This window comes from Pogoniulus pusillus, chromosome 20 (assembly GCF_015220805.1).
Source record: "Pogoniulus pusillus isolate bPogPus1 chromosome 20, bPogPus1.pri, whole genome shotgun sequence".
NCBI classification, from domain to species: domain Eukaryota; kingdom Metazoa; phylum Chordata; class Aves; order Piciformes; family Lybiidae; genus Pogoniulus; species Pogoniulus pusillus.
The window spans coordinates 921229-933597 of NC_087283.1; the positions used below are offsets into that span (position 1 = coordinate 921229).

The 12369-nt window shown below is 45.0% G+C and overlaps 1 protein-coding gene across 6 annotated transcripts in view; it reads right to left on the reverse strand.

Annotated features, from left to right (window-relative positions):
* The window catches only part of LOC135184285 (transcription initiation factor TFIID subunit 4-like), a 131118-nt gene that overhangs the window by 40048 nt on the left and 78701 nt on the right, over positions 1–12369 (reverse strand). For 5 of the 6 annotated variants that reach the window (XR_010305952.1, XM_064159880.1, XM_064159882.1 and 2 more), the window contains exon 14: positions 5145–5267. Coding sequence is in view for 5 of the 6 variants with exons in the window: in XM_064159880.1 (XP_064015950.1) it covers positions 5145–5267 (123 nt within the window). In the remaining variant the exon portion in view is untranslated. Of the gene's footprint in view, positions 1–3266; positions 4009–5144; positions 5268–12369 lie in introns of those variants that run through there. The other variant, XM_064159883.1, reaches the window with a different exon arrangement.

Genomic DNA, 12369 nt, shown 5'->3' on the forward strand with positions numbered 1-12369 from the left:
GCATCTCTTGCTCTTTAAAAGGGCAAGAAAGGAAGGAAGCAAGGCCAGGCTTTCCAAGGGGCACTTCTGCCCTGCTTGTTCATCATCTCTGGTCCTTTTCAAAGATAAAATGATCCTGATTTCTTCTTCATGTTGAAGAGATACTAACAACAGGTTTGAGGAATAACTGCAGGGGTTGCTGGGATGTCTGTGGATAACCCAAGCAGGAATCGAGAACGGCAGCTGCGCTGCCTGCGCATTAATTCATCACGTGCAGTCCCGGACAACTAAAGAGAGACTTTACTCAAAAGTACTTCTTTTGCACAGCACCCAAGTGCCTCCCAAGCAATCACAAATTCCTCCTGTCGTTTCCACTTAGAAATAAGCAATTTCCAGTAGTATAAAGATCTGATAGAGAGGAATACTAAGCAACTTTTCTATGCCTGCATTTCTGGTATAACACAGTTCCAAGTCTCCAACCAGAATCTTAACCATGTTTTACAGAAACCTTTAACATGAAAACAGCCTTAAAATGCTCAATTATATCACCTGAAAGATGAATTTAATTAAGAAAACATGGTGCCTCATACCCAAAATACATTTCTCAACCACCTTAGTAATTAGCTTTTCTCTCCACGAAACACCACTGCTTTAACCCTGCTTGCTTTGGGACTTTCCAGGTCTTCGGGAATATTCTCTTTCTTGACTAACACAAGGATTGGAATAGACTGGACGGGAAAAGACACAAAGCATCAGAGCTCTGGCCCAAGATGGGGTCCTGCAGATTTTGGAAGATGCTGCTCAGGGTAGCTTGTTGAATATTTTTAAGCTGATGACTTCTCCACGACACGAGGAGAGGGTTTTTTCTTATCCCTTAAATGACTGTCTTCAATAAGTGGTGATTCACTGAACTAGCCCTGAAGCTGCCTTTGGAAGCTCAGTATTCAAAAACCATCTGTGCCAGCAAGTACCAGGAGAGGGCTTTCACTTGATATTTAAACAAATTATACCCTCAGATATTTCAAACACACACTCTGTATTTATGTGTTTTGGGATAGTAGCCATGGGTCTTGATGAAGAGCCAAATTATTTAATTGTTATTATTCTTAAACACAGGAAAATACTTGCATTTAACCTCTACACTTTAATTCTACAGCAAAGAAAAAAAAAGAAGGGCTTTGAAATACACAAATTGCACCTCTGCACTCCTCAAACATTTAAGTTGTAGAGCTACCTGCCCAAGTCTGGTGAAGGTTGATGCTTTCTTTAAAGCTGAAACTTCTACAAGACACCAAAATATCAACTTAATTAACCCTCCCTCCCAATTTTTAATCTTAATTTTCAAAAGAAAGCAGCCTGAAAATGGGAACAGATTCAAGCTCAAAGCAACCCAACATGTATTTTTTTAACCTGATAGGAGAGGTGCTTAAGGATACCAGCTGAAGAGCTGAGATGGTTGTCGTTGCCTCTGTTGCCCGTTGCCCTACCTCAGCGCTGCTGCTGAATGCACAGTATGGGCAGGACTGTCAGACACCCAACTGGCTAAGCAATGACATTTCAACACATTTCCCAACTTCCTTGTCCAGTATCATTAAATAAATTAAAAAAAGGATCAAGTTCTGCAAAGGCAGAGCAGCTGGATTCCACCAGGGCTACCTCACTTCTCTCTACCCCTTCTCTTCCACTCTTGATCTAAACCACATTAGAATAACAAGCAGGCTGAATTGCTGATAAGCTGCTGGCTGCTACAGAGGAAGCTCTTTTGAGCAGATTATCTAAAGTACTGCGAGACGAGAAAGGTAAAAAAGAGAAAGAAGTAGGAAAGTGAGTGAAGAGCAGGTGATCTCAAGTTTGCTGTCTCTGCTTTGTTACAGATTCCTTTTCCAGTGCTCACTGGGCTCTAGGCCAAACTACTTCAGCAAGCTAAGCAGAAACTACTCGCTTTTTGTTGTTAGCTTGGTTTTCTGCCACTTATCAAACGGAAATGGGTTAGCACAGGATGCAACAGGAGCCAGAGCCAGTGAAAGGGAAGGGGCAGGAATGCACTATCAGGGACTGGGATTAGCTCAGGCTGCTGTGCACCCACAGCCTGAAACCAGCTAGACATTTGGTGGCTGTCCCCTGCTCACCCACTTTTCTACAAAATCTTGCTCTTTCTTTCCATTTTTCAGAAAGGAGTTTTGTATACAGCTGCATGGAGAAACAAAGCAAAGATGTGAATTAACCTCACTCCCAAACAGCTCTTTTTCCATCTCCTGAAGTAATCAAAACCTCGGCTGTACTAGCACAGGGGAGGCAAATGATGGGCCTGGCCTTGATGACTTAAACCAAATCTGCCAGCCAAAATAAAGGTCTCTTCACCTATGGCTTGAAAACAAAGAGGTCCAACTGAGTCCTGGTGATGTGAGGCAGAGAACAAAGTAAAAGAAAACACTCAAAAGAAAAGCCCTCAAACAAAATGCTGGTGGGGAAAATATTTGCAGTTAGGAGCACCAGCTTTTCCACATGTACAAAAGCTGTGTAAGAGCTGTTTCTGTGGATGCAACAAACAGCACTCGGGCACACAAACACTCAGCCTTGCCATCAGCTCCTCCTTCTCAGCAAAGCAACCATCACTACTCCCTTAAGTGCCCTCCTGCTCAGATGAAAAGTATTAAAAGGTCCAGTTCCCAAGGAGAAAGCGTGAGCTGGGATTTCTGTTCAGCCCAGAAGCTGGACTCAAACCCAGCACTTCTCATTGGTAAAAGAAGAGCCAATGCAAATGAAACACCAAACCAGTGAGCTCAAAATGGGGAGAAATGTACCACCTAGGGATGGGGTGAGCTGTAAATGATACCTCTTTGGATCAGCAGACCTGCAGTGTCCCATCTGCAACAAAAGCAGACAGAAATGTCAAAAAAGATTAATGAGGAAACCAAGGACTTCAATGAATAAAAGAAGGATGTTTTCCCCAACCCCCCAAACAAACAGCAGGCTGAGCAAGCTCTTGCCAAGTCAGACATCACAGAGATTATCAGTAACAAGGTCTTAAGGAGCTTAGAAATTGCTTAGAGAAATCAAGAGGGTCAGAGACCACAGTGGAAGCCAGACATCTGCAGGTGGAATTGGGCTAAGGGAATACCTGTAAGACAAGACATTGTCTTGTGATGGTTTTCCTACGTTCTTAGAATCTCCAGAAATCCAAAGAAGAGAAATCAAATTGCCTTAAGACAATGCAAACTTCCAGTACTTCTTGAGAGCAAAACATTTTTGAGGAGCTGAGTTTATTTCTGCATAGTAGCCCTAATGATATAGCAAGAGGGAGTTTCTACCAGCCAACTTCCACGACAGCTTCTACAGTTCTTTAGATCCTATCCTCAGAAATCTTTGAATAACTCGGGCACAGCGTCCAAGTCCTTGACATCAGCTTGCAGCCAGGCACCAATGCAAGTTGGCCAGGATGGTTAAAAGCTAGGAGAGAAACCCAAGCAGGTCAGTGTGAACTGGCAGAAGAGCCACACAAGCCATGACTCCAGGAAACCCACGTACCAACGCAATTTCAAGGATAGTTTGTCAATTGAATAACACAGAAGTTCAGCAGCATTTGGACTGGGGGAGAGACAAAAGGAAGCAAAAATCCCCAGGGGCATTTGGAATTTGCTACAGACCTTTACCTGTCAAGCACTGCACAGGAGACGAAGGAGTTTCTAGAGTGAGAGGGAAGCCATTCTCTGGAAGTCCTTGGGGCATATCGCTCTGAAGGGTGTTTGCCAAAGGGAGCACAGCTGGGTTCACCAAGTGCACCAGCTTGGGAAAAGAGCCTTTTTCACAAAAGGGGCAACAGAGAATGAAAGGTAGATTAGGTGGAAATATTCCTTTAGTTCAGACAAGTGGGGAAGGTGCACCTGGGAAATCTGAAGGATTCCTCTCTTATGAGAAGGGTCAAATTATTCTTAAATTAGTCTTGTGTGAAAGCCACAGCTACTGCTGTCTGCTTCAGCTTGTCAAAGCTTCTGCTGGCCTGTGGCTGCAGGGTTCACACAGGCGTACCTGGAGGAGAACAGAATTCTTTACCAAATGGACATCGAGGGGGAAGACAGGAAGGCAGCAGTGGAACAGGACAACAGAGCACGCAGGAAGCTCCCTCAGCCTGAAACCAATTTTAGCAGGCAACGGTGGCGCCCCCGACATAACTGAAGTCACACAAAGAAGACACACTGCTGTTCCCAGCTCAGCCAACTCCCTAGCACTAATCTTAGCACACGAAAAGAGGAAGCAAGTCAGATAAAAGCTATCCAAAACGGGATACAAAAAGGCCTTTGGAAAGGCCTGGCATTTAGACAGTCAAGATGTTTGAGCCAAAACTGTCAGTCAGTTACTCAAAATGTTTGCATTTCCCTCAGAACTGACACGGAATAGGGAGAAGTCCTTGGACTCCTCTTGCATACTCCTCTTGTGTAGGCACAGAGAGCAGGAACAAACCCACCAGCTTGTTCCTGCACAGACCAGCACTGCACCCTCACAGAGCTCTCCAGGGTAGTGCAGCCATATCACCCTGCTCCTCCACCTTGGGTTATGCACCTCACACTTGGCTGATGCTGCATTCCGTCGTCTATTAGCTACTTCTCCATTTAAGGTAATAGGAGAATCATGATAACAAACCCTCTTCTCCTCCTAGAGCACAGTATTCTTGGCCATATCTCATACAGCTTAGCATGGTTACAGGCTCATCTTTGCAGCTGGGGGGGACCAGCCAGCCATTCAGTAACAGCTTTTAGCACAAACCCACAGCCACTGGTACAAGCTCTCGGTCCAAGCTGTAAGCAAGCCTGGCTGCATTTGCCCAGCTATCTCTCCATGCTGGAGAGAGGAAAAACGCTTTTTCCTGTTTTCTTTTGGATTATGCAGAGTTAAAAACCAACACAAACACAGTGAACAGTTTAAGGGAGAGATCTACATCTCACATTTAACTTAGTTTAACAATAGAGTTTAATTCTCTGTTGAAAGCTAACACTTCACTCTACAGGGAAGAGAAGAGGTCAATTTCACAGTGGCAAGGTAAGCCTGGACTCACAGTCCTCCTGCTTTCAGAACTAGCATCACCTTCTCTGAGTGACAGAGTTCACTGGAAACACCAGCAGGTCTTGGACTAACAGTGGCTTTTTACTCTGTCCACAGACACCTACCTCTCCTCCTATGGTGAGCAGTCCAGGTGAATCAAGCTTCCGCTTCTTGCGGGGACCGATGGCTGCCAATGCAGTCAGATTGGCATCCCTCTGCCTCATCTGTGCAAGTTCTTGTTGCTGCATCTATGGGAGAGGAAAAACAACCAAACAACCTCCTTTAGTTTTCATTCAGTTGTAATTTCAAAAATTATTCTCAGACTTGCAAGCATGACATCACAGTCAAAGTCACAGCAGCAATCTCTATCAATACTTTGCTGGTCCTGGAAGTGCCATTTTAGCAGCCTTGCAGTAGAGTAACAATGAAGACACCAAAGTTGTCTTCACTTCGCACAGATTTCTGCTTTCAGGTAACTCAACTGGTTTTATAAACTCCGTCCTTATGCCTTAGCCAGTACTACGGGCTAGCTACACACCTCCAGTTTAATCCTGCTATGAAGAGTGTGAATACCAATTCAGATCCTCCAAATGTATCTCAAACATTTTCTTTCATCTCAGACTTCCTTTGACTATTTCAAACATCCTTGATATTTGCTTCAAAAAAAGTGTATCTAAATTAGCAACACCTCTATCAAAACGCTAGCAGACTCGATGCAGACACACAAATCCTGCATGCTGGATTTACAACTGCTTTCTGGGATCAGGTTTGGGTAACAACACAGTGACCAGCATGAGGCTAAGAAAGCAACCTGCCAGGTCTGGCACGCTACAGAAACTAAAGAGAAAATTCTCTGGCCACCACATGGTGAAGACGTAAGAGGGATTAGTCCTTACAACTGTATGCTTCTTTTAGAGCCGTAGTGCTAAGGGCCATATGCCCATGAATAATACCACCCTGAATACTGCAGTCTTCAACACTACATGAGAATAACTGATTAGCTAATGCAGCACAGGATTTGAACGAGGTAACAGCATTCCCAACACTCACATCTCTTACTAAATATTCTTGTTAATTTCAGAACTTTGAGCTTGCAAAACCTTCCACAAATCCAGAGGAGGAGTATGGTTTCTGAACCCACTGAGGTCAAACTTGCTCCCACTTCAACAGCAATGCAGAGAAGGCTACCTGGAGAAATCCTGCAGCGGCAACACAAAGAGTGTGTGACCCAGGCACAAAGAGCAGAGGCAAGTGTCTCAGTCATGACTTACACGGGAGCTGCATCCACAAGCAGAGCCTGAACTACCTTGGCCAGTAAAGGAGAGGAGGTTTAAGCAAAAAACGAGCCAATACACAGCATCTTTTCTCCATTCAGAAGGTGAATGGATGCAGGAAAAGGCAGCCTGTTCAGTGCACTGTTCAGGTTATCCATTTAGCAAAGCAGTGCATTTTCACATTCTTCAGAACATACATTTAGAGCTCACAAACCCACTTCCCACATTTTTATGCTATGTATTCTGCAACTTCGGTGTCCATCATGACTTCAGCCTAACAGCAGCCACAAATAGGCAGCTCATTCATCTACAGGATAAAAGAATTCCCTGAATACCATGGAAGAAAGGTGGAAAAGTATCTAAATAATAGTGCAAAGGTCTAGACATACTTCTCTTTGCCAACTCATATTAGGTTTTTAGCTCAAATATCTTTGGCTCTCTTCCAGATTAAATGCCAGTTAGTCAGAGCTGCCCGCTTACCCTTTCAAGGTAGATAGCAACAGTGGTGAGCTCTAATCATTTACAAAGGTCATGATCGGAAGCTAGCCCGTAAGCAGTCATTTAAAATTCAATTGATCCCTATTTGTAGTCAGGGAAAGAAAATGGACATTTCAGCTGTATTGTAATTATGAGGCTTCGAGGCAACTGTAAATAGATGTGCAAATCCAGATACTGGCAAATACCTTAGAGAAGAAATTATTACTATAGTATAACACATATCCAGGAAAGGTTGAAGATAAAACCGCATATAAAAAAAGATCAATCATCTTTTTGCTAATTTGCCATGCTTGCCAGCCTGTGAGGGTTATCACAATTATCAGAAGTCTGATGAATATTTAAGCGAGGGCCAAGCGGCTCAGAGTGCGCTCAGACGAAGGTGTAAAGTGGCTGGCTTTACAGAATAAGAACTTTCGCACTGGAGGAAGTGTTCGTTTCCTGGCAGGTCAGAACTGTAGCCTGGTAGGCAGCAGGCAAAGGTTATTAGATAAGCATTGCATCCAAAGTCGCCTCGTTCAGCCCAGCAGCAAGCTGGCACTGGGCTCCCTGTGCTACCCGGACTGAGATCCAGTGCTTGCTGCAGGATGTGATACAAGCACAGAGTGCCCCTGCGCAGTTACTCCGTGGAGTATTCTGCCACTTTGCCCATGCAAATGGCCGAGGAAGACGTGCCTTTGTCTGCAATTCCAGCCTCGGGACATCGCCTGCCTTCGCTTCCAGACCTGCGCTCTGCCTGCTGCCACTCTACTAAGAAAGCGAGGAACAGCTTCAGGAGTGTGCAGAAGGGCTTGCCCTTGCTCCTCAGGTTCTTTGTCTTTCCTTTTCTATTCCGTGAGAAGAGCTAAAGATAGCTCTCACTGTCACATACTCACTTCTGACAAATGTGTTAGCTTAGCACCCTTTAGCCAAAGGCAGGAGATTTTCAGCTGCCGGTTTAGCACAGGATGGGGAACCTGGCTTGGCAGACAGAGCCACAGCAGCGCTGGGTCAACACCAGCACCCTTCCCTGTGCCTCCCAGCCCACCCCATCGAGCTTGTCTATCCAGGCTTTAAGCTGCCCAGATACGCATCCTCCTCTGCTACCTGCCTCACTCAGATCCTAGCCCCAGAGGCACTAATCAGACCCTACTGCAATCTGAGTGAGGAACATGCTGCCAGGTGCAAAACCTCCAGACAAACCAAGGCAGCACACACCTTGGTATATTGCAGCAGAAAAGAGAAAGGCTTCCAACTGCGATCCCAAGGCAGGCTTAGCATGCCCTGCACTTACTGAGAGCTCCGCCAGCGTGCACGACAACTGCACCTTCAAGAGATGCCTCAATGCAAAGTACAGCAGGAAAACGAGCACCAGAATTACTTCATAACAGGATTTCCTTATTGGTGATGGTGGCATAATACAAAAACTACAGACAGGAGACTTTTTCACTGCTTGAATGAAGTAAAGCTAACAAGAGAGGTTCTGAAATGTTATTTTCCTGACATTGTTATTTGCTAGGACACATTTAGGTACTCCAGAAAGCGCTGCCACAGGCCGCATGCCACAAGGAAGGCAGCCATGTGTCTTCAGCAGAGCTTAAAATCTGGGTTTAATAACTTCCAAAAAGCAAGAATGTGCTTTGTAAATGATTTTGCAGCAGAAACCAAACACTTCCTTTAAGCCTTTTCTGCACTAGAAGCCACCATGAGAACAGTCACTGAGATAACAATAACCAAAAGTATGCTCAGTGATTTTTGCCTCTTCCTCGATTTCTGCTTCCCCCTGCAGTTGTGGCAGTCCACACGACGCGGAGGCAGCCCCTCTTGTACAAAGGAACATGGGTTCACGACTTCTGTAACAGCTGAATCCTCCAACCATTCCTCTAACTGGCACTGCAATAACCAAGGAGAAGAGGGAAGATGAGTTTCCACTCTTCTACTAGATCAGCTAAACCAAGAGCAAATTTAAGGACATTGCAGCTAGAGGTATACATCCTGTGGATTTGTTCGAGGTACGAATTCAGTCTGGGAAGACAACTGGATACACTGGACACTTGGTATGAACACCTACAGATCTCCAACACCTTCTCCAGTCTAGAAAATCAACTGTCCTAGCAGTGGCTGCAGTCTGTACTGCCAACACTCTTCCTCTTCAGTGAGCACAAAGCCTGCTAACGCCAGCCACAAGCACCCCAGCGAAGGTCTCCTGCCTACTGCGTCCACGGGAGAAGGGAAGGTCAAACGTTGAAGGAGGCACTGAACTGCTGGTCTGAGAGGCAGCAGGTGGTCACCACCATGAGCAAAAAGCATCTTGAAATGAAGGCAGAATGTGCTCCAAATGGGGGCAAAACCTAAGTGAGCTGAAGCTAGCTTTGTTTAAAGCAGAGATGGAGATGAAACATGGACCTGAGCTGGGGACTGTACTAAGGAATTCCTTCAGTATGATCAGAAAGTAGGACAACTAAAACACTCTACAGTCTCCACATCAAAGCCGAAAGGGACAAGAGGGAGTGGCATCTCATGAGAGAGAGAAAGGTCAGGGAGATGCCTCTCTGCCTGCAGGCAGAAATCAGGGACGTTTTCTGGCCTGGAAGGAAACTAACCTGATGACAAAGAGACAGAGACGGCTGTGAAGATAAAGAAGAAAGAAGAGCTTGAAGAAGCAATCGACAACATTTAAATACTGTCAATATGAGATTTGATAAGGGAATAGAAACTGAGTTGTAAGTTTCTGTAGTCACAGAGTCAAGTCAGACCACAAAGAACTAGACTTTTACCTACAATTCCCAAGGCAGTTCAGAAATGGCAACCAAGAAGAAGAAAATAGGACAGTGAAGAAGCTAACAGAACAACAGAAACTGGGGATGCCACAATCAGGCACGAAGGCAGCCAGGAGCCAACACCAGGCAGCAAACTGGCAGCAGAGTGCGCCATGGTAGAGATGACTGATGAAAACAGCATCATCTAACCAATGACTCGAGCATTGATTTCTGGCCAATAGGCATCAATGGAGAACCCTCCTAATTCTGTTGGCGATGGATGGTTTAATTCCTGATAACAGGGTCATATGCTGGGAAAAGCTTGTCCTAATTGATGGTTCTGCAACATATATCTATCAGTCTCAGACAGTGATTACACCCCCTGGAAAAACATCTTTTTTGCTGAGGAGAGCCTGAAATGTGGAACCATTACACATGTCCTGAGATGTCCACAACAGAGGGTGCAATTAAAGAATGAAGGTCATTAAAAATGCTGGCAGTAACCTCCCCAAGTCCAGGACAATGATCAAGAAGGATGAGTCCATCAGTGAACTCCAGAGATAATGTCTGTAGAATGCCCATACGATGCTCCCACCTCTCTTCTGCATTGCAGAAGTCTCTAAAGGTCAGCAGTGCTGCTCCAGCAACAGCACGCTGGCTGATAGGAAACCGGCCCAAAGCAGGTAAGGTTTTTGTTTGATTTCAGCCCACCTATTTCTGCAAATGCCCAACCTTCAGGTCCTACCTACAGTAATACCAGGTGTAAGAAACCCTTCAGGTTCCTCTGAAGGGGTTCTACAACTGTGCATTATTTGGTCCTTTCAATAACCTTAATCATTACATTGCTTCATTGCCCCAAATCTGTGGTTGGAGCTGCTGCTGCACTTCACCTGGTTTTGGTTATAGCACTCCTCAAAGAACCCATCTCTGGCAGCACCAGTTCCAGGCTGCTCTGCACTAAGCTGGAGACAATCCCTCTTTCAAGCCTTGCTGTCTGATAGGTCCCATAATGGTGGCTGGTAGATTTGCTTAGCCAAGCATGGATCATCTGAGCAAAGGCTTTGTGAGGCACAGCCAGCAGGCAGGGGAGCAGCCTCTGGGCTGGTCTCTTCTTCAGATGCCAGGAGCTAAACGACTTCCCCCAGGATCTGTTCCTTTTTTTTTTCACCATTTCTTATTTCAGAGCAAGGCAGACAATTACAAACGATCCCAAACTCTTCTTAAAAGGAAGAGACCTCCTCATCCAGTACAAAGGTGACTGGCAAGAGTACCAGGCGAAAAGCTTGGGGGCTCACTCACAGGCTGCTGAACTGGGGAGCAAGCCACAAAGGAGTATTTTCTCTTTTGGGGCCCTGGTTACGGTCTCTACCCAGGCCCTTGCTAATCTCAGTGGAAGTTCTCCTAAGATTTCACAGCATCAGAGAACCGTGGAGGTTGGAAGGGACCTCTGGAGATCATCTGCCTACATGGCACTCCTCCAAACTTCAGACTAGCAGAAATTTGAAGTGCACTGCAAATACTCATCAGAAATTCTGGTAAGAGGCAATAACAAGGAGATTATTCCAAAGGAAAATGTCCAGATTTTGATACCAGTCCCCTGGGAGGCCTGCATCTTGAAACTGCCATCTTCATTTGAGGAAAAGAGGCAAATGTAGCAATCCTCTAAAGATCACTTGGCTGTAGTAAGTAATTTTAATCAAGTAGTAAAGAGAAAATGGCACTGAAGTCAATTTCTGAAGTGTCATAAACAGATGGGGAATGGGTGGTGTAGAGACTGGTTGTGTACTCTCAATGCAGTATCCTTTTTTTTGCAGGATGGGTTCTGGTTTGATCAAGCCCAAGGGACAGGACTAAAAGAATCGGGATTTGTTCTGGAACTATATTCAACTCCAGAACACACAACACAGCCAGCATGCTGCTCCTGTCCAAAGGGAGGTGTCAGGCAGAGCAGTACCAGGAATAAAACCAGCCAGGCGCCCACCTTCTCCTCCTCAAAACTTGTGGAGTGAATGGAAATGGAATCCCCACTGGGGATTGAAAACAAGCTCAAAATTGAAATAATCTACATCTTTTCTGTTTCAGATTTAACCACAGCAAAACTGCTGCTGCTGCTGATCGCTCCTGCAGATCAAGAGAGCAGCTTCCCATAGTGTGGGGACAAAATATTTCAAGCAATTTCTCGTAGCCTGACAAGTAGTAAATTAGGGAATCTTGTAAGTACAATGCGGTAGTCATCCCCTTCTATTGATCACATATAATTTACATCTCTCAAAGATGAGAATTCTTGCATTCTCACTCCACAAGGAAAATCTCAATGATTTATTCATTTCAAATAAAAAATAGAAGGTAGATGAGAAGAATTACTTCACAGGCTGGAGCTTTCTCAGGGCACTAGTGCTAGGCTCTTCTTTCGCACTGCCCGAAGGGCCTTTGTGTGCAAGTCCCTCTAATTAACAAGGTGAATCATGCAGCAGTTCCCTAATTAGTGAACATGACAAGCCAATGGAAACAAGCAGACAGACCTGGCGTGCAGATATGGTCAACAAAAGGCACAGCAACACACCATAAAAAAAAAGAAGGTATTTTTCATGTAAATAAAACAGAAGTAAGAGAAGCAGCATAAAAACCTTCCTTGGCTTTTCATGTTTTCTGCTTATTCCTCGCTTACTGCAGATACAAATAACTCCACCAGAAACCAAGGTTTCCAACTGCAGCCACACCACCTCTCCAGAATCAAAGAGCAGCTCTCTTACGTGAATAAGCATCTGCTTAAGGGGCACTATTTGTTTTCCTTCTTGTTTTTCTGCTCTAAAGAACTGCACTTCATTAAGCTTCAGACTTTA